Here is a 26,210-nt window from a genome sequence, read left to right on the forward strand (position 1 = left end):
GAAAAATGTGTTCTTCGTAGTGTATGACCTCATCATAAGTTACGGGCTGCCCCTTGTTATGCCATCGATAGACTGCTGTTCATATGACATGTTCAGATTGCAAACAGCAGATTTTGGGATGTTAGTGAGAAGTTTCTAAATTAATATTTATATTTCATCTGTATCGACACAGGCCTACGTTTGTGTGTGTGTGTGTGTGTGTGTGTGATCGTGCGTGCATGTGCATGTGTGTGTGCAGAACCAGCATCTGGTTATCATCTGAGAGGGACAGGGATTGTACAATGTCAAGTCATCTAGTGAGCACGAGCCTACCCCTGGGAGACTAGTATACTGCAAGTGGAGTTTCAGCGTCAGTCTTATTTTGTGTCCCAGTTGTCTCTCTGGCAGCCTGTAGCCCGTAGCCTAAATAATAATGATGGTTAATGTAATAATACAAAATATTGTACTTTATATAGAGAGCACCTTTCATGTAAGGAGAAAATGCAAATCAAAGTGCTTCATGTTAGAACAAAAAAAAACTATATATAAAAAAATCTAATACAAAGTCATACAATACATTAATGGATGAATATAATAAATGGAAAAGGTATACGAAACAATACAAAAAATGGAAATGTGTACAAACCAATAATTTTATCAATAACATAAACAATAATTACATACAACAATGTATTCATATGTATGTTATTTATTCATAGCTGTATATAATTACCATCAATTTATGTAAAGAAATATTCCATAAATTATATTAATTTATTTATTCCTTTTAAGAAAGACACTTTTGAATTTACCCATGTAAGCCTTTTTTATTTTTTTAATATACAGGTGCACGCTGGTCTGTAATTTGTTTAATAAAATAATGTTTAATTTTCAAGCATTTATCTTACAATAAAAGGTTTTTTATATGTATCATATGCATTATACATACACAGATGTGTAACTGTGCACACTTCCAATTGGAATGAGCGACTTTTTGTTACGTTCCCCCGTCATACTTATCACCCCAGTTTTAAGTTCTTCTGTGGTGTAATTTGTAAACTGTCCACTAGTGGCCAGTGTTGCATCTTTCATAGCCCTCAGAGTCATTCATCTTTCCGTATATGAATGGTAAGCCACATACTGTAATTCATTGTCAAATGGTTGAAGGTGCGAGGGGTCTGTATTCTTATAGTATAGTTTTAGTTTTACAAACTCACATTTTCCAAAATTTTCTTTTAAACATGAATGGCTGTGTCTGATGTATATAGTCCTGATGAGTTAATTACCAATATTTATGACTTACGTTTTTGTATTTCCCATATTTGGAGTCCCTCTGTTTATATTCCTGTAAACATGCTATGTATTGGCAGATTGTGTAACTAGTTGTACTTTTGTTGAATAAGTATGACATCAAACAATTTTCCCATATCATGCCATCTCGAACAGAGTGGACTCATATAAACTCAGTTAGAGTTGAATTTTACTGTGAAGTCATACTCACTATTCATTCATATGCCCATTGCTGCAACATTCTCAATCAATTCAAGAGGCCAGCATTCAGATGTCCATGTTTGGTATCATGTCTAAAAGCTTCAGTGTAAGACTCTGTGTAAGATCTCATCCCTTTCCCAGACCAAGGTATAACTGGAGTGTATAGTAACATCACAAAATATGCGGGGACATCGAGGAATATGTGAATCCAGGATAATATGAATGTCCATTATATTATTGCGCATTACCAGAAGCCAACATACCAGCGCAGAAACCAGGGGTCCCTTTTAAATGTTTTATTTCAGCTCAAATATTTGCACTAATAATGAGTAATTCATTTAAGTACACTTTTTGTTATTATATCTTTTTGCGTGGAATCATTTTAAATAGCAGGGTAAGCACAAAAATCAAAGATAGAGATGACAACATTGTAATGTAAAACACTTACATCCTAATTAATTTGTGTGGAATCATTTTAAATAGCAGGGTAAGCACAAAAATCAAAGATAGAGATGAAAACATTGTAATGTAAAACACTTACATCCTAATGATTTTGATGTTTTACATTTCTTGAAATGGCAGTTTAGTTTAATTAACATACAATAGCAGAATAAATCAATACATGCGCTCTTTTATGTATAGTGAATTAAAATAAATTAAGTTTCAGGAAAAGGCAAAAATGGTATTTTCTCCATTAAGAGATTAAGGAGGAGAAATATATCAACTGAAAAATTCATTTTTAAAAATGTATTGTGTGAATATACAGTCACAACTCCTTTAGATTACATTGACGGAAATGGGTTGTGCACAACTGGCCGGCTATGGTAATGATAGCAGGATGTACTGTATGTGATGAATGTATACTCTTAATTCAGCCATCCCCCTCAAAAGCCTTCACCTGAAAAAGGATGAAAAGTCAAGTAAATTAAGTTTCTTCACTAATCAACAAGCAAGTAATTTCTGTGTTATCCGTATTTCGTTGACCAAACACAAAATGTTCACATTTCCCTGTTTTCTTTCTGAAATAAGGACAGATAGTTGTGTAGCTCTCCGTCTATGATTGTACTTTGTCTTTCCACAAGGAGTTCCCTCACTGTGGGCGAGGACCTACTATTGGGTCATGGGAGGGGTTGAGGGGAGGTTTGTGAGATTACGCATGGAACAAAGTGCATGCACACCAGTTCAACTGAACACTACACCTGTTACCGTGTGGTACAGCATGAATGCAGCAGTTTCAACATGTGTCACAACTTTCATTTCATATCTGAGAATATGCCCTGCTATATTTGCACTCACTCACTAAGCGCTTTCCAAGCTTTCTAAAAGGCCTCCTCAGGTTTAGAAACCACTGCTTTACACTATATTGGGTCAGCAAATATTAAGGAGTGAATATAAACGGTTGCCCTTTCTCCACTTGGTCAACAGTGCATGCAAACACATACTGTACCTCGTTAGACTTCTCTATATCAGTGTTGCTCATATAATATCTGTGGATGTACTTATGTTCTCAATGTAAATAGCTCAGAATAAAAGAACATAATATACCTGTACTTTGAGTTTAATGCTGCATGCACTCGTGTGTTCAGTTGGGTTTGGGGTACAGCCCTGTCTTCTGCACCCCAAAAGCAGTGATGAAGATATTGATGATGACGGTGATAAAAACCAGCCCAGTAGCTACATTGTTTATTATGTCAAGCTTCCTCTGGTTGGCAGCATCGTTGATATCCTTCCGAGCTTAAAAACAAGCAGACAAATGTAGTTACACACAAAATATAAATTCCAGTTTCCCCATATAACTGTGGAACTCATTACTACATGTAATTAAAAAAAATAACTTTATACTTCCCTGTTGACATGATACTATATTGTTAACTTGATTAACATTTTGTCTTGGACAATATTCAGACAATAATATGAACTGAAGCAAGGGCCTCCAAGTCCACAGTACACAGTGGTGCCAGAAGGGGGATACATATTCCACTGGATGGTCAGTGATTTTCATTGGCCTTGCAGATTCTTGAGATCAAAAAACTGGTCAGCTCTTGCGGTTCTTCTCTCCTATTTCCTCATCGGATCCCAATTGGTAACTTTCAGGACCTTCCAATGGAATACAGAGGTAACTGTCTGGTTGTTCTAGAGAATCTGTATTAATTGAGCCCTCTGACACTTTGCTTACCCATGAGGATGAAGAGAGCCCCTGCGGCGATCTGGAAGAGCAGGGAGACCCCAATCAGCACCACCAGAGTGATGTAATACTTGAAATCAGGCCCCTGCTCAAGCACTGCCTTCATCTGTGAGGCGTTGGCCATCATCAGAGCCACATCCAGCATGCTTTCTGCCACACTCTTCTTGGTGGCATAGTGGTTCAGGTTGAGAAGGCCACCTCGCTCCACCTGTGGAGAGACAGAGAGATGATAATGATGAGGCTGAGATGTACTTTTTCTTTTATTGTGAAAAGAAATCATAGATATAAAAACATACATTTCTCGATTAGATTGATATATGAACAACAAGGAATGTCCAACAAACAAAAGTATGTTTTATTTGAGTAGGGACAAACAGCAACAAAAATGTTTGTTGGTTGATTCATATAGGCTGTTATTGTTTTGGGTTCAGTTCTTTGCTTTGGAAATACCTTACAATGTGTAGTTGAGTCTATAAAGAATACCTGAACTGAACTGTGTGAGGGAGACAGGAAACAACAGTGGTAGAAAACAGAGAGAGAGAGAGTTCATTGATGTGCAGAACTGGAAAGGGAGACTGATCTCAGGACAACCCTCTATGATTGACAGGATTATTTATATATTTTGGTAATTTCAAAGATAGTTCAGTCAAAGCTCTTCTGTGCATTAAGCATTCCAGAGCCATTTTAGGGGTTGGTAATACATAATAATAGATGCTGGTGAAGTAAATTCCTTGCACCCAAGTTAGGGCTGATCTTGAACATGATGTTTGTTTGTTTTGAGAATTGTCTGTGAATCAGGAGCCCCCAGTGCCACAGGCTTATTTGGCATCCTTCCACCTACTCGCTCATGATGCTGTATTTATTCATCTCACAGTTTAGCATATTTCTCAACAAAATGATGCACCCACATATGTATATTGTACACTGAGAAACACATACTTATGCACATAACTAAATATTGTACACCATATTTCAACATCTAGGCTGCTTTCAAATACTTTAAAAACGCATCTTCCTTGTCTTCTAGTTTCCATGTGAACCGGAAGGAGCTAATGGATGTGAAAGGGAACGTTCCATACGGTTCTGTGGAACGTTCAAATTGCTCAATAAGCGAAGGAAGGAAACGTGATCCACCATCGCTTGCCTCCTTTGGTGAAATCCAGAACTGCCAACGATGCATCCTTCGAGGAGGCAATTTTAGACTATATGTGACTACAAGTTCCACAATGCTTTGTTTTTATCAAGTAATTGAAAACATTACAGAAAAGTTGCTACAATGTAAAGATACAAGCAACGAAGGCTACATTTTGTAAACTTGTGTAAATCATAATTATAGGTGCAAAAGAGCTGCGTGATATGTGTGTTAACACGGCGACGGAAACATAATAGCAATATCTTGCTAAATAAAAGAAAACAAATGATAAATAAAAATGTAAACAGATTTTTTTATTTGTAATGGCACATTTTAACTATGTACAAAATTGAGTAGTTACCGTTATCGTCAAAATATAACGGGAATAGAACAAAGATGTGCTGGGTGGTGTCAACGTTATTCCATCCTGAACGACGTAGCTGCAAACGATACTGCAGTAGGATGTCCAAATATTATGAAACTTTTCCTCTGATCTTCTGGTTTTCTCTCCTCCGCCCCTTTAATGTTTACAAAGAATGGAAGCAATCGTACCTTCTAAAGAATTTGAACCACATAAATGCCTTGTACAGTTCTGTGATTCCACGCAGCCCTGGTTATATACGGCTATACATAAGCTAGACTAGCGCCCCCAAGAGACTGCTAATGCGTGTTGTCGCCAAAGGGATGTCACGTGACCGTAACCTTAGCCGGCTGAAACAGTCGACCAGCAGGCCCCAGCCCAGGCAACCGAGCAATACCCTGAGGTATTTTTTACACGGTGTCTGCGTGCTCCTGGCCATCCTCAACAAAGGACTGGTTCGGCTGCATACGTCGTGCTTTTTCAAGGCCCAAGACAGCGAAAGGAGAGGGCTGCGACAAATTAGCAAGGCAACCCCTTTGCCTCTGTTCCAAAAGAGAACAGTAGGACATGAAAGTAGGATCGTTGCACTTTTGTGTTTGGAGTCAGTGAAGCGTTCCAAGCAGTAGATCGTACTGAGATCAAATAGTGTATCTTACTCATAAAATCCCGTTGATTCCTGGGATTGAGAGTATAGATTTATAAAACAAAGTTAAACATGTAGGGTCAATTGCAGGGTGCTTCGCTGACATTTCCACCTCATATTTAAACCTCTAGACTACAAAACCGCAATACAACTGGAACAGCCCCATTTCAAAAATGTGGATAGCAGTTCCAATTGTAATACAGTTCTGCGATTTAACTCCAGCTGAGCATGCTGCAGTTTACCTGTAGTGTTATTACATACTGACCGCGCATACTGAGCAACATCAAACAGACCCGCTCCTCAGAACACTCCCATCCGGTGCAGTTAACATCATACATACTTAGAGTCAGAATACAGTAACAGAGACAGTTTTTAGTGGATTCCATACAAATTACTGCATGTATATATATGTGTCACGTATTTTGTGAGTTCAAGTGATTCTGTAGGAAAATACATGTGGATTTAAAATGTAATTATATGTCCTGAATTATAGGATTTGTGTGCTATTGATGTAATGTTAGATAAGGACAGCAGAGGGCAGTATCTCACAATAATATGACTTATGCAACTGCCTCTCATCTAAAGTTTCAAGTTCTTAGCAGAAGAGGGTAGTGTAGGTCAAATATTAATTTCTACTATACCCGAATAGTGCTATGGACTGTAACTGAAAAAGCCGTCTGAACTGGATCAATTGCTGTACCATTAGCTCCTTCTCTGTCACTTATGTAATGTTACAGTCGTTTATTTTCAGGTTGATAAGCCTGCATTATCTGATGCTTGAAGCCATTAGAAAATTTTCCTATTTCAAATGTGAATTTTTGCTGAATAATTAATCACTGTGAAGTTCTATTTTTTTAAGGGTCTACATTATGACACAATGAACAAATCACCCCAGCTAACCAAACCACTAGCGCAACATTATTTAACTGCCTACACACCTTTGTGTGATCAATGGCAGTCAGAGAGCAGATAGCACTAACAGTGAAATATTCTCACTGCACCTCTCATATAATGTACACACCAAAGTACATAATCCATTTCTCAAGGGACTTTTTAAGGTGTCTGTTGTCTATATCAGTGAGTTCATAATCAGCAGGAAAAATACATGCTGTGATCCCAGTCTTGTCAGTATGAAGGGGTTTGTCTGTCCATAATGTGTCCTTTGGTAAAAGTCAGGAACCCCGTAATGTGATCATAAATCAGGTTCTACTTAGAGGATGACTTTGGCAGACCTCCAAATACCGCACGCACTGCCGTATTGTTTTTCTTTAAGGCCAGGATTATTTCTTTTTTAAATAAACACTATGGGAGAGGCCAGGAATATTTTACCAAAGGGGCCCATGTATCAGCTACACAGGAAGTCGACCTCCCCACCTCTCTATTGGCTGCTCCACCGTCCAATGGCGAATGGGAGCCGACGAGGAGGGTTCTCTCAGACAAGAAGCTTTTTCTGCTCTTATTTTTTGCCGCGCCTGTGCTGTGCCCCACCGGAGCAAAACCGCAGCGATCACAGATGGGGACGGCTGGACTCCGTGACTGCCCGGAGAGCGCCGCAGGACTGGCCGTCCGCCCCACTCCGCCAGCCGGCCCGGTTACGCCAGGGGGAGAGCCGAAATGAGAGGGGCCTCTCTGTGAGGCAGCGAGAGGGGCAGAGGTGGGAGGGGAGAGAATGGCTGCCCCTGATATTCATGGCCACAGGGACAAGACTGACCATGTAGTCACTGAAAGACAGTGAGGGCAAGGGTGGGGGTGAGCGTTGGGTGAGGTTGGGGGTGGGTTGGTTTCTGCCCTTTCCCCTACATTTGGAAGACTACCATTACATAGGTTTTTGCATATCTCTAGAATCCATGGAATGAATTGTCCTCTATTCTACTACTCTATTTGACTGAATGAAAAAGTACTGCAAACAGTTAGTGCCTGCCTCCTGCTCAATGTTTTGCTTTTTGTACATCCAAATTTTCAGTTTTGTGCAGAGAATTGTTATGTATGTTTGTATCTCAAAATACATATTTTTCCTTTTTCTGTTTAAGGAGACGGGTGTTCGATAAAGGGTCATTTATGTTTTATTTTCAGCCATATGTCTTTTAATAGTTTTTGATAGTTTTAATTAACTTGACAGTAATTAGCAAATGAATGTTACGAACTAAAAGCCACTTAAAGGCATGTCCCACCCTCTGTTTCTTTTATCTATTACATTTTTTTCCTGTTATAGTGTGCCATATTATTTTGGGATGTTTTCACAAATTAAGAGACTGCCTCACATGCAAAAAAGCGAACAATTAAACTGGAAGAAAGACAGGGAGGGGTGGGGCCGGGGGGGGGGGGGGGGGGGTGGTTAGGAGTCAGTGTAGAACACACGTGAGCGAGACAGGAAAGACCCTGGGAAATGGCCATGTATCTGTCAGCTTAACATAAATTAAATGCTGGAACATTTCTGAAATGGTCATTGGTTCAAACAAGGTACACTGCAGTCCACTGAGGGTCAGAACTATTAGTCGAATGACAGAAAAGCATACAGGTCAAGTCTGTTATATAACCTACAATTTCCTTCCAACTACACTTAAGCTTTGCAGTGAAAACTCATTTATGACTATATTGTACTGTCTAATGATATACTGTGACTTCCAAAGACATTTTTATATTTGGCTCTGTACCCTGTACATTGAAATTGTGGAGTACAGAGCCCAATCAAGAAAAGAAAAAAAAAAGAAAAAAAAATATATATATATATTATATATATATATACATACATATGTGTGTGTACGTATGTGCGTGTAGATAGAGAGAGACAGAAAGTGATATGTATTATGTTAAATGTGTTTTTTAGAAAATGAATAGCAGATTTGCAGATATAGGAGACGCAGATAATTAAAGAGGGTCTGAATGTCCTCCTGTAGCTTGTTAAAGTGAGGACGGCTCTTTTATTAAGCAGTGATGAAGAGGTGCTGTCACTTTCAGCCCACTCCATGGCAGGCGGTGGAAAATTAGGGGTGGGGGGCGTTCACAGGGCGGTGTGGCAGATGCACCGTCTTCGAGGAGCCAGTCTCACCTCTCCCCCAGGTCTTATGTTTGGACACGATCGCTCATTCACACACCACTACCACTGAGCTCTAAGAGGTAAAAATATCACTGCGCTCTGGAAACACGTGTCTCTTGTGCAATGAGCTCTGCTCTGGCACGGCCGTGGCGATGATGCAGGCTTATGAAACAGGCCTGTGTCACAGGATGACAGGGCCCCGGGGCGGGGTGATGGCAGGGGTCAGCGTTTTGGTGACCCCGCGTTCCAGCCAGAGGCCGAACCCTCAGTATTCCTCTCTCCTCACTCCGCTGGGGGGATGGGTCCTTCTCTCCCTTTCTATGTCACTCTCTCTCTCCCTTTCTCTACCTCTCTCTCTCTCTCTCTCTCTCTCTCTCTCTCTCAGGTCCTCTGCGGAAGCATCACCCGAGAGGTCTCTACCTCCTTGATCTTCCGTGTGCCCCCACTTGTACTGAGGACCACAGGGTCACTGCACTGCCAGCCAGCAGCCCCATCCCTCCTCTCCTCTCCCCCCCACCCCCCCACCCCCCACCCCCCCACACCTCAGAGGGGGCTCTGAGACACACTGGCGCTGGTTCCATTTGCATTTGAGCCTGTCATTCTTCTTTTGAAGGATTTAATAAAACTTTAAAAACAAAACAAAAAAAAGCTTTAAAAACTGACACAGAGCCCAATTCACAGCCTTGATTTCTTGGGTATTATAGTAGTCACAGTCATCTGATCGCTTGGTAGTTCACCTACCAGTCTCTTATTTTTTAAGTATTTAATCTTGTTATTTAATCTTCAGTTATTTTTTCACTGTTGTAATCAGGGTAGCCGCCAGGAATTTTGGGCCCCATGGGAAAATCTCACTTTGGGCCCCACCACACCAGGCCACTCCATCCCTGTACCGTTACGGCACAATTTTTTGAGGGTCTCTGTCAGTCAGGGCCCTTGGAATTCTTATAACAAGCGACCCCCCCCCCCCAAATATGCCACCCCTGGTTGTAATCGTCAATTTTTTGCATTGTTGTCAACATAAAGTGTATGCCTCATACAGAACCATGCACTTTTCTTTGAGTTGTGTAACCCACATCTTTCAAAGATGACGACAGTACAGAAAGACGCTTGACAAGAGCACTTCAGAGCATTTAAATGTCCTTGTTGCTATGTCGACCAGAAACACACACATAAATAGAGGCTAATACTTTACAGTTGACCCCCAATACTGAGAGCCCTTCAACCCTGTCTCGTAGAAGGCCTCAGCCAATTACAGCGTGGAATGTCAGCGTTGGAATGTATCAACCGGCTATAGGATCCCTCTGTATGTTGAGTGAAACGTCCTATCAAATAACCTCAAGGAGTCATTCTTGTGTACCACCTGAGAGCCAGAGATTGCACCCAGAGTGCACTGCAGAAGCGCATGACGACGGATTCACGACGGCTCATGCCATAAATACGAACACCGGAGGCTCCAGGACTGCTGAAGTCTACACACACCGGACCCTGTTTATTTTGAATCCATGCTTTTTGTTACTTCTTGATCGTTGCTGCTGGATGATTTGTGGTTTCACAACTGACTAGTCAGCTGTTGTATTGTGATGATATCACCTGCTAGGAAAATGTTTGCATGTCAGTTAAAGTGATTATTTGAAACTGCTTTACCCAAAGAGGTCACAGGCAGGGACCACAGTGGATGTGCACCAGAAAGTGGGGAATAGCACGCTCAGCCGCAGGGAGTGGGGGGGGGGGGGTGGCTCTCTTGAAAGTCAAGGGTGTGATCACTGTCATCCTAATCCCCCCTGCAAACACAGTGAATCGTCCATCAATCATCTAACATCAAACGCCCTAACCACATGATCGCCTCCGGCAGAGGTGCCGTCCCTGCCTGCCCCCACCCCCCACCCCCCAGGGAGGCAGTGTGAACGAGACCCTGTTCAAACCAGCTTCTTGCGCCCTGTCTCACATACCTCTACCCTCCACTCAAAATAACATGGAACCCACTGTGAAAATGTGAAACTTGGACCATATCAAGTTTATCTCCTTTCTTTGTGAGTTTTGAAGTCAGGTCTGCTGAAGTTCTGAAATGAACCAAAAAAAATGACAACTTTCAAATGGTGTGCGCGCAGAAGCAAGAAAGCAAGTAGGATAAACACAGAACACACACAGATAATTACACGCACGTCTGACCTGTTTTACACAGTCAAAGGTTTGCAGAGGCTTGCGATTACTGAAAAAAAAAATTCCAACGACATCAAGCCATGTATGCATACACAGGTCCTGTCTGAAAATAGGGAAGTTTAGCCCTCTGGATTTTACTGCAATGACAGTTACTGTTAACACCTATTTATTCCCTCTGTCTATCAAATGGGAAGGGTCATGTGCTTGTCCCAACCAGAAAGTCTGAATCAGGACCCCCCCCCCCCCCCCCCCCTTACCCGTGCCCTACACTGTGTACTACTGAAACACACGTGTGCACTGTTCACTGCATTCTGTCTGTACGCTCACTGCAGAGAGCAAACGCAGAATGTGTGTGTGTCATATCAACCCCTGGGAATGACCCATGACTGACATCTATCTGCGCGACCAGATCTGCTCTGTTACTGCTCAAATTAATTATGGCTGTCAGTTGTTCTGTATTTCACGTTTACACCTGTCCTCTGGTACAATACATCCAGCTTCATACTTTGGAATTGATGTTAAAATTGCATGTGGTACCTGATGAATGCATGAATGTAATTAATTGTGGTGCCCCAGACTGTGGTTTCAAAAGAGGGCAAGAGAGTTACTCTCCTGTGGTGCAGCCGCAGTGGTCAGACTCTGAAGCTGCACACTGACCTTGGAATGAAGAGGTCAGGAGGCGCATCAAATTCAATGATGGATGATTATTTAAAAATATATACACAAACCTCCCCGTCTTGGCTCAAAGTGTGATTTAAAAAAGTAAGTGAACTTGGGAAGCCGCCCCTTCTTCTTTTTTCTTTTTTTTTTGGGACGTCACAGGGCACATTATTTTTAGATCTTTTATTTTGGATCTTTTTAGGCTGGCTCCTGCGGCTGCCCGCAGCTGTCCCAGTCCCGTCTGCCCACATCTCCGGCTGTCTGGAGGCCCTGAAACTCTACTCTACTCTCTCTCTCCTGTCTTTGTTCCTTTGCACTTGTACCCCTCTCCTCTCCACCTTTCCCCCCACTCCCATTCAACAGCAACAAAGCACTGCAATCTTACAGTACCATGTGCTCTATTTTTTACTGACTGATTTAATCATCAGTAAGAGTAGTAAGTATTTAATGTGTTCATGCCACATTTATATTGACTGTTAATTATATTGTTTTGATTTTTTAAAATCTATCATCTATAAGTTCACTTTTACCAATTCGTTGTTATTTTTATTATTTTTGGTATTGTTTTGTTATTTTATCATTTTTATTTTAATGGGAGCTGCTATGCAAGTAAGCATTCCATTGTCACAATAAATGTCTGTATTGTGCCCATATGACAAAAAACTTTAAATGATTGCAATTGTATGTTGGCAAACCCTTGGGATCTGTCTGTCCTCTTTTTTTTACCTCTCTCTCACTCTACCGTTCCCTTCACTATACCCTTTCTCTTCCTTTTCTCTCTTCACTCTCCTTTCTTTTCCTCTCCTGTCCTGTTTCTGACCCCCCTGTGGTTCTGTTTGTGACTCTCAGGCATCAGCACCCAGAACAGAATGTGCAGTATGCCCCCTCTTTCAAACGTACAGGAAAATCCTCTCCTCCATAAGCCCCTGCTGCAACATATTTATTACAGAATCTGATTCACCAAGCCTGGCCTGTGGGCCCAGTGTTGGGAGAGGAATGTGTGTGTGTGTGTGTGTGAGTAACATCCTGAGATAAGGGCTGTAGAAGAAATAAGAATGAAATCATCACAACGCACAGCTTTTTACTGCACATGGCTTTTGTACTGCCATTCAGCTGGTGGCTAAATGGAAGGGCTAAATGACGAGGCCAGCAGCTGCTACGGCACTCCCTCCTAGACATCTAAATACGCTTTTTATTTGTGTGCACATTTTACTGCATGTAGAGCTGGTAGCAGGCATTGTAGCCTTGGGGTGCTTTTCCATTATGGTTATTGTTTTCATGCTGAATGAGAGCTAACTTTGCAGTTGGCTTGCTTTTGTCATGCCTGTTGGCCTACAGCGCTTTCAGGTGAGCTGTGTACTCAACTGCAGCGAGAAAGCCAGTCAAATACCTGTAGGTTGCATTCATCTGTGCTAAAACAAAGGAGGTGAATGAAGGATTATGCCGCCATCACAACAAACTTTAAACAGGACAATATGCTGTGAGGTGGAGACAAAAAGAGCATATAAGGCTCTATGATTTAGTGGCCCTAAACAAGACTGACTCAGGGAAATCGCAAACCGGGGGGGGGGGGGGGGGTCCTGTGAATACAAATTACAAATTACAACCTGAATTTCGTGGTCCACAGATGATAGTGGCCCCAAACACCTGCAAAGACCGCTTACACCAGAATCTGGCACTGAGGCAGCCATTTTGATTTAAGCAGAGGGATTCCTTCAGTACGAATGAATGTGAGTCCTTGCTCAGCTAACCGCTACATAGATGGCTGACCTTGGCTTTTACAAAGGAGAGAAACAATACTGAGATTTTTTTCATTTTTAAAATGACGCAACTCTCAAAACGCTGGTGGCATTGTGCGCGACAGCCCTGGTCTCGGGTAACAGCTTTCCATGGGAAAGGAACTGCTGTCTGATGAAAAATTTTCAGTGGAAAACTAGCTCAGATTAAGTGATTGTCCCTCCTCCCACACGACCTCAGTTTCTCTCAGTGTACCGGTCTACACACAAACATGAAAGGTGTTCATTTCCCTGTCAGATCACTCTGGACTGTCACAGCTCACAGGTACTCTCCAGATCATCACTGAAGACCTTGTGTGTGATTTACTATGACCTTCAGCATCTGCAAAATCTTTTAGCACACGTAAAACCAATGAAATGACCAATAGTAATGGCATATATTTTGCACCAATCATTGGTTGCCTTATGAGTTGCATGCTAAAAGATTTTACATGTGCTAAAGGCCTTAGTAGGCTAACTCAGGCTCCTTGAGTACTTTTTTGGACAGACCTTTGTATTTACGTGAATGAATGTGACAAGTGAGTGTGCAGCTGAGTCTCTTCTGTGTCTCATGTTCAGTGACAGAGGGCAGTAAAATGAGATTACCGGTATTGCATCATCGAGGAGAAACAGAGGCCCTACTGAACAGATGAAACGACGCCATTGTTCACCTCCCTGTTCTCTCTTGTGTTTGTCAGCATGAGGTCATGCCGGCGGCGGGGGCGATTGGGCCGGCCCGTCCTGTGGAGGTGCCACATCCTCTGGGGGGGCGTGGGGGGGTCCAACGGGGTGCTGAAGTTGACCATCTCCACCTGTGATCTCCTGACCCCCCACCTCCCTCCCGCATGCATACACACCCTGTCTGTGTGCCCGCCCCTGTCCACCCCCCCCCCCCTCCTCAACAGCTACCCTGCTGACAGACAGCTGGGCCATGCCTGGCACACGAGCTAGCAGATAAACACACACACCCCCCCCCCCCCCCCCCTCGCTCTCTCTCTCTATTTCTCCCTCCACTCTTTCTCTGGAAACAAAAACACACGGGAGGGCGAAAGCACAAATGTCAGGACATAAAGCAGAATCCCTGGTCCAGGCTGGCTGAGCTGGGACTGTTTACAGTTTCCCATTTTCCGGCTCCATCTTCCCACCAGACGTCTATCTCTCCGGAGCGGGGGCCTGTTTGTCTTCCTCTTGTGAAAATACGGCTTCAGAAAGACACGGGCCAGGCCACAATGGAGGAGCAGGAGGTGCTGTGTGTGTGAGAGAGGCCGGTGTGCGCTCTTATTGTGATCTGCACACACTCCGCGGTCGGCACTGCACAATATCCCCGATGGCCGAGGAGGAGGCCGCACTCGTGCGGTTTAAACAAACAGCACGTCTCCCTGCGGTAACAATGGCGGGGCTGTGCGTTTGCTTGCCCAATATTTCACATGCTTGTCTTTGCACACCGTCATTTAAGAATGTGCATTTTTTGGGTTGACAAAAAAAAGCAGAGGAAGGGAAAGCAGTAGCTTTGAGTAATCTCATCCCTGTTTCATTGCTTGTTGTCACGGACTGATTTAATGCGCTGATAAATGTTCCGTGTGTTGCACAAGACATGAAATATACTCACAAATCGTTGCAATGACAGCAACAAGGCGCAGTAGGGCTGCAGCTCCCCACAGATATTTGTGCCAGTTGTCTGAGACATTTGGAGCATTCAAAAACGATGACATCTATTTGTCTAGCCCTGTTGAAAAGTCTGGTGATTGCATAAGTAAGATTGCGACCACATGTTAAAACATATTTGTCTGGGCTGCTGGGTGGCTCATCCTGTTAAGGTGGCATTCCAGTGCATGGGCTGGCAGTGGTGACATGTTGAATCTGGACCCTGCCAGTGTCACCTGCAGCTAGTAGTCCCGTAGCACAATGCACAGTTGGCTCTAGCATCACCCAGGGATGGGAGTGTTTGAGTCGGCCAGGATGATACCTCTCAGCACGCACTAGGGACCCCTGCTGGTCACTCGGGTGCCTGCATGTCCACCTGCTGGTTGCACATGAAGGGAGCCAGACTTACTAAGACCCTTAGCACATGCAAAACCTTTTAGCACTCGCAAAACCAATGATTGGTCTTAGTATTTCTTTTCCACCAATCATTGGTTGCGTTACTGTACTCCACATCTTAATAACTCTGAAATGCTCTCTGGGTTCCCAGGACTGTAGAGACACTGAACTTCCAGCAGAAGGCAGAATGAGGGCGCGTTGCTGTGCCAGCTGCAGCCTGGCAGCACAGGGGTGTGGTGCTGTTGGCATGGGTAACGTTGAAAAGTGACCTGGATTCTGACTGTGCCAAGCCTGTGTGTGTGAGGGGGGTTGGGTGAGTCACAGCCACCACAGCCTCCGCGGGCCCGAAATGCTTTTCATCCGGGATACAATTAAAATTCCCGAAATACGAGACCACATTCCTTTCTCCCCAGAACAGCCGGGGCGGGCGAACGGGACCAGGAGGAGAGAAAGCTGGCGAGAGCGGGCGGGACTTTCCCCAGCAAACACAGGCTGGGGGGAGGGGAGGACCCACACTGAACGCGAGCACGAACGGAGCCGGGTCACGTGACCGTACCTCCAGCCCCAGACAGACAGGGGAGAGAGGACTCAATCGATGGCCGGTCTGGTCGGAATCTGACGCAGTGTGTCTCCGTGCAGGAGAGCTTGTTTGTGCACGAGAGTTGCGCCGGCAGATGTTACCCCCTGGCTCGGCCTGGCCCCGGGTGCCGAGGACAGAGTAGCCCCTTCCTGTCACCGAGCACGACCGAGTGCAGATAAGAGCCAGGGGTGACCGCACGGGGTGCGGGGCGACCGCACATCTGCGCGGGCTTGTTGCTGTAATCGCTCTCCCCTCCGCGGGAGGTGCTTGTTTTGAAAAGGAAAGCTGGAGCTCGGATTTTTCACACTCCAGGACCCCATTGATGTCACGGCCCCCCCATTGTATCTGGCTCATGATGGAACGTTTTTATAATATACTGACATAGATGCACCGGTCTGCTTCTCTCCGTACAGTCAAACGAGAGCACGTTTGATTCAAAGCCCTGGAGAGGTTTGGGGTTGATTCACTGTGGCACCCACGGTTAGCTGGGATTTAGCGCTGTAATTCTCCTCACACACCAGCTCAGATGTAGAGGAAATATATTTATGCAGTAAAGCTGGGGGATGATTTTATGGCCAGACTGAGAAGCCACAATTTCTAAAGGGATTAAAACTCAAGATTTGGAATTTGGATGCTGGGGACTGTTCTTTCTGTGTTGTGCCATCTTTAACGTGCATGATGAAAGGAGCTGATTTAATGTCTTATCTGAAAGATAAGGCTGGGTTCTTAGAACGAAAGCACTCCTTAAAACTTTTGACGTCCAGAATGTTTCCATTTTAAGCTAACTGTTTCCACTCTTAAAAACCTCTTCCTTTTTGAGATCAGAACAAAATCCCTCCCTGGAGTGTGAAACTGGAGCTGTGTGGGGGTGCATGTGTGCCTCCGGCAGGCCAGCTCTGGTTCTCTCTTCCAGTAAGTGCCTTAAGTGTGTGTGCATGTACATGCGTTTGTGTGTTTGTGTGTGTGTGTGTGTGCATGCATGAGTGTGTGCTCAAGTGTGTGTGAGCATGTGAGTGTGCGCACGTGCGTGCGCACGTGTGTGAGTGTGTGTGTGTTTGGGTTTGTGTGAGTGTGTGTATGCAGAAATGTACTTATGGGCATGTGCGTGTGTGTGTTTGGGTTTGTGTGAGTGTGTGTATGCAGGAATGTCCTTATGGGCATGTGCGTGTGTGTGTCTGTGTGCACACGTGTGTGAGCTCATGTCTGTGTGTATGTGTGAATGGACACCTATGGACTGTGACTGATGGTGTTCTGCTAAGCGCTCAGTCAAGCATGAGTCCAATAACACAGTAAGATCAGCACAGGCTGAGATCCACATGGACTGCAGCTTGTGTGCACATACCTGCAGACCCACTGCAGCCTTCCCACAGCTCCTCCCTTTCAGTGCTACACTTTCACGTCCAGGGGAATGTGTACTGTTGTGTTTGCTTTGTAGCAGAGTGAATTATTAACATGAACATAACCAGAGACATGTAAACATACACAACTATGCCCCCCTCTTTTCAGGGCTCTCTCTGACAAGGGATCCGATACCCTCCAATCAATGCAATACCATCAGAAAATAAATGGTTCATGGAACACAGTATGATGAGAGCCAAAGAGACTTTGGAATTCCAAGGTATGCCTCTGTATGTGAAATTCAAATTTCAATTCTATAATTTTTTTTTACACTTATTTTGGGGAAGCTGAACACTTGTATCTATGGCCTTACTGAGCACATCCCCTGTTGGAGACCAGACCGTGACATAGGGCTTTCAATTGAGCGCATGGGCACATCCACTGCTAGCATCCCAAAAGACATTCGGTGTGTCAGTTTACTGCCTGAATGCCAGCACATAGCTATGTCCCATGTCCCTGTTGAGAATGTTGTGCACTATGACATGGTGCTGGACACTGTGTGACTGGTCTCTGCAGCTCTCAGTGGCATTGGTGGGATAAAACTGCAGCTGTAGTCGAGGGTGGTCAAAATGACCCGTGGATAAGGACGCTGGACATCACCTTGGCTTGGCTGCTCTACAGAACAGCGACTGAGTACGGTTGTGGACACTGTTCAGCCACAATCAGAGCCTGGCCTGGCCTCGCACACTTTTTAGAGAGGTTTGGATCAGTCGTGGGGTCTTCCTGACAGAGTGTTTGTTTCCTCCACCGGACAGGGGGGTGGAGGGGTGAGTTTGGGGGCTCCTGGCCTCTGCCACTCAGGCCCCCCTGGGCTTTAACAGGCAGTCCCTGCCGCCCCTTCCTTCCCCACACGAGAAGCCAGCTCCTATCACATTCCCCTGAGTCCAGCACATTCGAGAGCTCAGTTGACTTACTCCAGGAAGCCCATGTCACAGACAACGATGTCTGCCCGGTTACATAACTAAAATGCTGGTTATGTAACCGGGACAACCCGTACATTATCAATGGCATGTTTTGCCACGGTTTTGCGCCTGAAACACACTGGCCCGCCACCACCCGCATCTCCCCAGTGTGAAACACCACTGACACGTGGCGAAAATAACAACTGTTCTATAACCACAGAAATGATTAGTCCATCATGTCATCGACACGTCTCATTGCAAAACTCGAGAGGTTCGAGGAACGTGGTGCAGCTGAGACCTCGCCTTTAACCGCCTTGTGAAAGACAAAACACAGGAAGAGGGTGCGACTGCGTGTTTGATCTGCAGCCGGGGGCAGGGTGGCGAAAGCTGTCCTGAAATAATGCCGTTTGGAGATGCAAAGAAGCTGTTTTTCTGTCATGGTTACTCTTTAACTGGTTTCTCCATGGATTGTGGGACATGCAGTACAGTGAGCCTCGTGATAAGCAGCCATCTTCTCAGCCCGTCAGATGGGTACGGCATGTTTCCTGTCACACTGCACACACATGTACACATGCACAGGGCGCCTTCACCGAGGGGGCTAACGGAGAGGTACTTTAATGAAGCGTTAACACACAGACCCCCAGCCATGGGTCTGGTCACGTGTCTCACCTCTCCATGCCCCCCAGAGGGAGATCAGCTGGGGTCAGTGCCAGGCAGCCCAAAGGACAACCCTGGGACACATCAACGCCAGTCGCCTGTCAGACCCCAGGCCCAGAGAGAGAGAGTCCCTGAACTATACGTCTTTTTGTTTGTTTATGTTTCTGCAACCCACTCCACCCTCCTCTAAAGCTGAAAAAAAAAAAAAGCGTGGAGATGATTAGCCTGAGCCGCTGGCTCCCTGCTGGGGCCCCTCCACGCCGCCCCCTCCTGTACGAACAGGCTTTGTGGGACTGGTCATACGTGAGCTTATGAGCTGCAGGCACAGGGCCTCACTGTGTTCTGTACATTACAAGTAAAGACCTGAAATTCCCAGAAATGAGGAGGGGAGGAAACCGACAGGCAAGCCTCAACACCCCTCCCCCGCTATGGGAACGACCCGCTCCCCTTGTCAGGGAAAAAAATAAAAAATGACCAAAACAAAACATAAACTCTCGTATTCTAAAATTAGATTTTTCTTGAAACTACTACCAGATGAATGCCACAACGACTCATTCTTAGTTATATTTTAATACATATGGGGAATTAACATATACCAGCATATATCCACTGATATAAACACTTTTTCTGATCAGTTATTTTTTAAATAAACCCATCTCTTTCTTTTTATCCTATTTGGTTCACTACACAGTGCACTAGCTCTCAATGGAATACAGACACATTCCTGACTGATGAAAACTAGAAACCTGTGTTCTGTGGTGAGTAGCTGGTAACCTGTGTTCTCTTGTCAGTAGCTGGTAACTTGTGTTCTCTGGTCACTAGCTGGTAGCCTGTGTTCTCTGGTCAGTAGCTGGTAACCTATGTATTTTGGTCAGTAACTGGTAACCTGTGTTCTCTGGTCAGTAGCTGGTAACCTGTGTTCTCTGGTCAGTAGCTTTTAACCTGTGTTCTCTGGTGAGTAGCTGGGGAGCACTTATGCACTGGTAACCTGAGGCACTCTAACTGACATAAGCCCACATGACCCTGAGTGAGACCAGCTGGAGACAGCCAGCTAATTGCAGAGTCCAGGCTCAAACTAACAAGGTCTAGGTTGCAATGTAGCCTGTACTTGTGGTGAAGGCCTTTATTGACAAAGACACTTGGGAGCTCTCCTCTAAATTAAACTGCATTCTAAATGAAGCTGTTAAACTGATCCCTGCAAGGTTCAAAAGAAGCCGGCAGTATTTTCACCTTCTCAACAATATAGATACACAGCAAAATGCTCAGTGTTATGTCAACTATGATAGAGTACATTTTACTCTCTTGATCTCTGAATCCTATTGGAGTTCACTTAACATTGCACATTTTACAGTGTATATTTATTGTTGGCAGAGTGTGAAAATATGAACAATTGTCATCAACTGTTTTTTAAACTTACCCCAGACTGTGCACATGAGCACTAAAAAGGTGAGTTATGTGGTGTTTATTTTGTTCTCGTTAAGCTGGCCCACAGAAAACTCGCCTGGCTGATGCCCAGACATCGAAACTAGTGTGACCTCTTCCAATAGTTCGGAAGAATTAGGAGTAGGAGGCTGTTGCCTGCAGTTGGTTACTAAGGGTTTTTAAAAAAAAGCCAATATACAAAGGTTCTGTTCTCTCATTCCAAAAGGCCCACAGTGCTTTGGCCTCTACAGGAAACCTCAGCATATACCTGACAGTCACTGTGCTGAGCTGAGCTTGGTGAAGCACCAGGGGCGGAGGCAGCTACAATAGTTAGTAATAGTAATAATCAGGAAGCCCCAGAACACAGAGTAGAAACACATATCAGGCTCTTATTTATACTTTACTTATTTTAACTGTCCTTTTTGTTGAAATTATTTAAGTCTTTGTTCATTCTTTTCTTTGTTACACCCTAAGGGATTTGAAACCACGATAGTCTGGATAAATCCAATGCTGAAAACGCCTGGTTATCAAATTGTCTGCAATGTGCGTCATCTACCTAACCACAAACAATGAGGGAGTCTCTTTCATCTGAGACTAATCATTTGTGCATTCATTTTTGGCTAGCATGTCAATTCAAGAAAGGCTATGAAACACAAAACACAAAATATTGGAAACATATATGTTTAATCTGAGGGAGACCTGTTTGTTGACTTGTGAAAACAGCCATCTTTTTGTGTAGCCAATTAGCACCAACTGTGCACCACTGCATGTGGCTGGACTATAAAAGCCTGAAGGTAGAAGGATATGAAACAGACATCTCCATGTGTAATCTCCCCTGAGCTCTCTATTTTGCGGGAGCCATGGTAACACGTTACGAGGTTAAATTTCCCACAGTGTGACATCATAATGCCGCCCTGCTCCTCTGTCTCTGGGGGAGACCATCGCTGTTCCTGCAGGTCATAATCATTTTTATTAAATAACAGAGACCCTCATGCGCTCTGGTCCAATTAGCTTATCCTTAACCCGAGGGCTCTTCTAAAATAACAGTGTCCTTCAGCTTTCTAATTCAGGATTGATTAACTTCATGTTATTCCACCATCCAGTATAATATGAGTAGCCCTTTATTATTAGAGTAGCATACAGAAAGCAAATGTTTACATGAGGTCTGGCCTGTTCATACTAGCAGTGGCCTGATGGAGGCAAGATACAGACTCACTCTGTAAAAATCGCTCATAAATGCATGGTCTCCCAGTACCCCCCCCCCACCCCACCCCCACCCACCAGTTCCTCATATTCAATAACCTCTCTGCTCATATAGCAATATAATGGCATAAATCTGTTTTTCTGAGCACATCTGGAAGCACTTATCTGTTCAAGCCATTTCCTCTAGAGTGCAGTACTATCTGCCACCAGCCCTCTATGCAGGCTTACAGTGGGCAAGATCTAGTGGGGTTGTGAGAGGAATCTGTACACGCTATTCACCGGTAGAAAAACACCAGTGTTCCATGGTAAATCACACTGGGCTGTGTTTACAGATATATTTTAATTATGTGAACAGGAAAGGGTGCTGTACAAGGCTAGCACAAGTCTGTATGGATGTATGGCATCCTTCAGCCACGTTGCGTAACACTGAGCAAAGCCCAGTGTGGGGGACAGTCTGGGCCGGGGGCTGGCACTACAGAGCTTGTTGAGGGTTGTGGGGCAGGACACCTGGTGGTAGGGCTGCCAGGCTGATATTCCAGGGTTTACCAGAATCTCCTGCCACAGCCTCACTGCTCACAGTTTCAGCAGACTTCAGCTGTTCTGGAAGAACCGAAGCATGCTGGGAAATGGCCACAGAGGGGCCGTTTCCCAGCATGTGTTATAGAAAAAAGAGCCGCAGACTAAGCATGTGTCACTGGATAGACCCTGCACTGGATCATCCCCACTGGTTTCTGTAGTATTGTGTGCATTAGCTTGCTGATCAAACATATCTGCTCAACAAATCCCCTCTACCACGTGAACAATCTGCCTGGAAAATGTTCCACATATTTGTGACAATGTACTGCCTCTGCAGTAATTACCTCCCTCCCTCCCCTAAACACTCACACACACACAAACACATGTGTGTACGTGCACGTAAATGGATACGTGGGTACATGCGCCCACTCAAAGGTGGATATTTTTAGTGGCTAAATGGGAGAGCAGTGGTTGCACTAGAACTGTAAATAAAACTACTCATACAAGACCCTCATTTTTCTTATTTACACATCTCAATACCCACATTGAAAAGTATTTAATTATATATTTATATTTGTATTGCCTGCTGAAGTCTGTGAGTTGTTGCTTTGCAGTGGCTACCCAAAGGAAACCCTGCTGTAACAAGTGTCAGAGGGTGAGAAAATGAATGTGTGTGAGCATGCTTACGTGTGTGTATGTGTGTGTATGTTTGTGTGTGTGTGTGTGCGTGTGTGTGTACTGTAAATGTATTATATAATGTATAAGACTAACACACATTTGGTAGAAAAGCAGACCTTTAGCCAATGAGGCCGGTGCGGGCACCACTGGTGCTGGCAGTCTCAGTTCAGACATACACTGATCTCCTCACCGCCCAGTCCTGGGGACGGCACTGTTTCTAATGGCCCTGTTTCTAATGCCACTGTTTCTAATGGCACTGTTTATAATGGCCCTGTTTCTCATGGCACTGTTTCTAATGACACTGTTTCTAATGGCACTGTTTATAATGGCCCTGTTTCTTGTGACACTGTTTCTAATGGCCCTGTTTCTAACGGCACTGTTTCTAATGACACTGTTTCTAATGACACTGTTTCTAATGGCCCTGTTTCTAATGACACTGTTTCTAATGACACTGTTTCTAATGGCCCTGTTTCTTATGACACTGTTTCTAATGGCCCTGTTTCTAATGGCCCTGTTTCTAATGACACTGTTTCTAATGGCCCTGTTTCTAATGACACTGTTTCTAATGACACTGTTTCTAATGGCCCTGTTTCCAAACACTCCCCCGGCTCATCTCCGGGAGTGTGCGACCGGGACAAGCCGACAGCTAAATCTTCCGTGAGAGCGCTCCTGAAGTTACAGAGCTCTCCGCTGTCATCGCACCAGAGCCTATTGTCATCACGTGCACACGGGTGAAAAATGGCGCATCAGAACAATGTTATTTGATGCAACATGTGTGAGACAGATGGCCGAAATAATAACACAAGCCACGGCCTCGCTGGACGAATACCAGGGGCACATTTCCTGCGCGGGGATTCTGTGAGGGAATACCAGGGATAGAAGCACGCAGGGCTACGTCTATCTAAGCGAGAACCGTGCCTCAGCGTCGCCTTCGGTCAAAGGACCTGAGGAAACGTGGTACTGTCACCCCAACAAAAAAAAACCTATGCAGGCTGAATTTTCAGTTCTTTTATTTCCTTCTCGAGATTTACAGCTGGCCTGCATCACCAATGTAAACGCAACAGAGGGGGGAAAAAATATGGAATTTGTGCTTAGAAAGTTAGCTTAGAGCGTCTGTTCCGATAAAAAAAAAAAGTCCATCGCCCAGATCCCTGGCTTCGGTCCTAGCCTAGATTCTGCACTCTGTGGTTAGATCCAAAAATATTAATAAGCACGAGCCCTTCTCACTTTGATTTGGAACATGGTGCACGGCAGTAGGCTTCTCTACAGAAAGTAAGCAGTAAGTTCTCTACAGTGCACTGTGAGGCAGAGCACAGCTACACGCTCGGTCTCTGATCGCATTTTTGAAGTCATGGGAAGCCGCGGCTAGCGGGACGTTGTTAAAATCTCCGCTGTTCCTTTAATTGGTTGGTAAGTGTATGCTGTGTTGACCCCCGGGTACATTAAGGCTTCTGTTCATCTTTGCAGCCCATCGCTAATTGATATTTGATGGATGCAATACGCATTACGCCCCCCCCCCCCCCAGGCAGGGATGAGAGAGAGGTACACACACACAGACACCTAATCACCCTCTGATCATCTCCCCCAAACAGGATGAGAAATACTGCTATGGAGTGTCAAAACAAACTGGGAGGAGAGAGAGAGAGAGAGAGAGAGAGAGAGAGTAGGAGGAGGCAGGGCTGGGAGAAGCTCACACCTTCTAGACAAATGAAAAGCAGCAGCAGCACCCCCCCCCTCCCCATACACACACACACACTATCCCACCCCTTCTAAAAGTTCCCACTGGTCTTTCTTGCTTACCTGCAAGTCGGCGCGTCCTTTTGTCGATGGCATGGTGACCAATGGCTTTGAGACCGTGTGCAGCGTGTGGCGCGTGCGGCGTACAGCGTGTTCAGCGTACAGCGTGTGGAACGTGCAGGGTGTGCAGCGTCTTTTTCCCTACCTCTGCTGCCTCTGGCCGGACAGAAAGTTAGTGAGTAAAGAAAGAAAAAAGTTGGCAAAAAAAACACAGAGAAATTTAGAGCACCAGGCAAGGGACAGACCGATAAACAAGCGGGCTATTCATTTCTCCTTTTTTTCCCACTCGAAGCCCGTCATGACGGCACTTGGAGTGGGACGAAAAGGCGTGACAAAAAAAAGAAACTGCTCTCTATGCCAAACGGGAAACCAAATCCAGAAAGCACACTGGATTCCATTTATAAATAGCACAAAGATCATAAAGCTTTGCATTTAGCATTGATAGCCCCCGCTGCTGTATCATTAGCGTAAAATGCTTCATGGGTCCCAGGACTGGGGCCAGGGTCCCTGCACAAGCTTCCCTCTCATGTGGTTACATGCCCCATTTGCATTTACATGGTTGGCTGCTGCTTTATTTCTGCACTGTAGCATTACAGGGACTGTCTGACTGGCCTGTTCCTAACCTGCTCGGTCACAGGCGGGGCTAAGTAAGGGTTAACCTGCCGAAAACAGCCCAGAAGATAATTACATGCAATGAGCGATGAACCTGCTATTACTTTTTTTTGTTCAAACTTCACTTTTTTGTTTTCGTTGCTTAGCCATGACATTTGTCTTTTTTTTTTAATCCACTGTTTTATTTCAGCTCTACTATAACTAAATATACAGTACCATGATGTATGTTCTCAAGCCGCAGACCTTACATAATGTAAATACTCTATGCACTTATACAAGTATGTATCAGTAATAGTTTTATTATATTTTTTATTAGCTTTGCATTTGAATGTAGGAACTTGTGATGTGCGCACTGACCTCAGGACGTTTACTTAATTTTGGCATGTCTATAATTATCTAAACAGCCATTAAGACCAGAGCAACAGAACTGTTTAAGAAAGTTTTCCCTCTATCACATGTTGCAGTATCCATGGGTGTCAGGTTCAGTCATAAATGCAGGTGAATTGTTTGATGTATTGATAACTTTTTATTTGACTTGTGTTACAATAAATTTCCAATTTTAGATATTAAAACTTTAAAAAATTAAACTTTGCCCTTTGTTGACAGGACATAGCTTGAGACACCTATCATAGAAAACCTTCCTGTTCTATCTATATAGCCCACAGACTCTAACACACTGATGGGAAAGACAAGTTCGGTAAGCCCCATAAAGGGTTTTGGTATAATGAGCTGACAATCACTGACTTGTTTAAACACATCAAAGGGTTTTTCTCTCCACAGCAATGAACAAAGTGATTGAATCACATCAGTGAGTCACCCATTTTTATCATAGCTCAGCCAATTTTTGGTTTCATGAAACATCATTCTCCCATCCCCACCTGAAATCCAATCACTCTGCAAACTCTACTTGTCTTGTGGTAATGCCTAGAGTCTTCTAAGAGTTTAATGAATGTTTAAAAATGTTATATTGAACATAAAATAA

General features: G+C 44.3%; 1 protein-coding gene across 1 annotated transcript; it reads right to left on the reverse strand.

Moving 5' to 3' along the window:
* Positions 1 to 1,751: 1,751 nt before the first annotated feature.
* ninj2 (ninjurin 2) lies at positions 1,752 to 24,874 on the reverse strand. The gene is made up of 4 exons (XM_035427596.1): positions 24,620 to 24,874; positions 3,647 to 3,863; positions 3,016 to 3,204; positions 1,752 to 2,368 (listed from the first exon to the last, which is right to left on the reverse strand). Exons 1-3 carry the CDS (start codon positions 24,650 to 24,652, stop codon positions 3,053 to 3,055), a joined length of 402 nt encoding a protein of 133 aa, XP_035283487.1. The 5' UTR covers positions 24,653 to 24,874; the 3' UTR covers positions 1,752 to 2,368; positions 3,016 to 3,052.
* Positions 24,875 to 26,210: the final 1,336 nt, after the last annotated feature.

The sequence above is a fragment of the Anguilla anguilla genome, chromosome 7 (assembly GCF_013347855.1).
Source record: "Anguilla anguilla isolate fAngAng1 chromosome 7, fAngAng1.pri, whole genome shotgun sequence".
NCBI classification, from domain to species: Eukaryota; Metazoa; Chordata; class Actinopteri; order Anguilliformes; family Anguillidae; genus Anguilla; species Anguilla anguilla.

What these genes read in the sequence shown, in the direction of transcription:
- ninj2 (XM_035427596.1), bottom strand. Translation starts at nt 24,652, where the DNA reads ATGCCATCGACAAAAGGACGCGCCGACTTGCAG. An exon ending in AAGGACGCGCCGACTTGCAG is followed by an intron (nt 3,864 to 24,619) that starts GTAAGCAAGAAA and finishes GTCTCTCCACAG; the next exon opens with GTGGAGCGAGGTGGCCTTCT. An exon ending in GGCTCTCTTCATCCTCATGG is followed by an intron (nt 3,205 to 3,646) that starts GTAAGCAAAGTG and finishes CTTGTTTTTAAG; the next exon opens with CTCGGAAGGATATCAACGAT.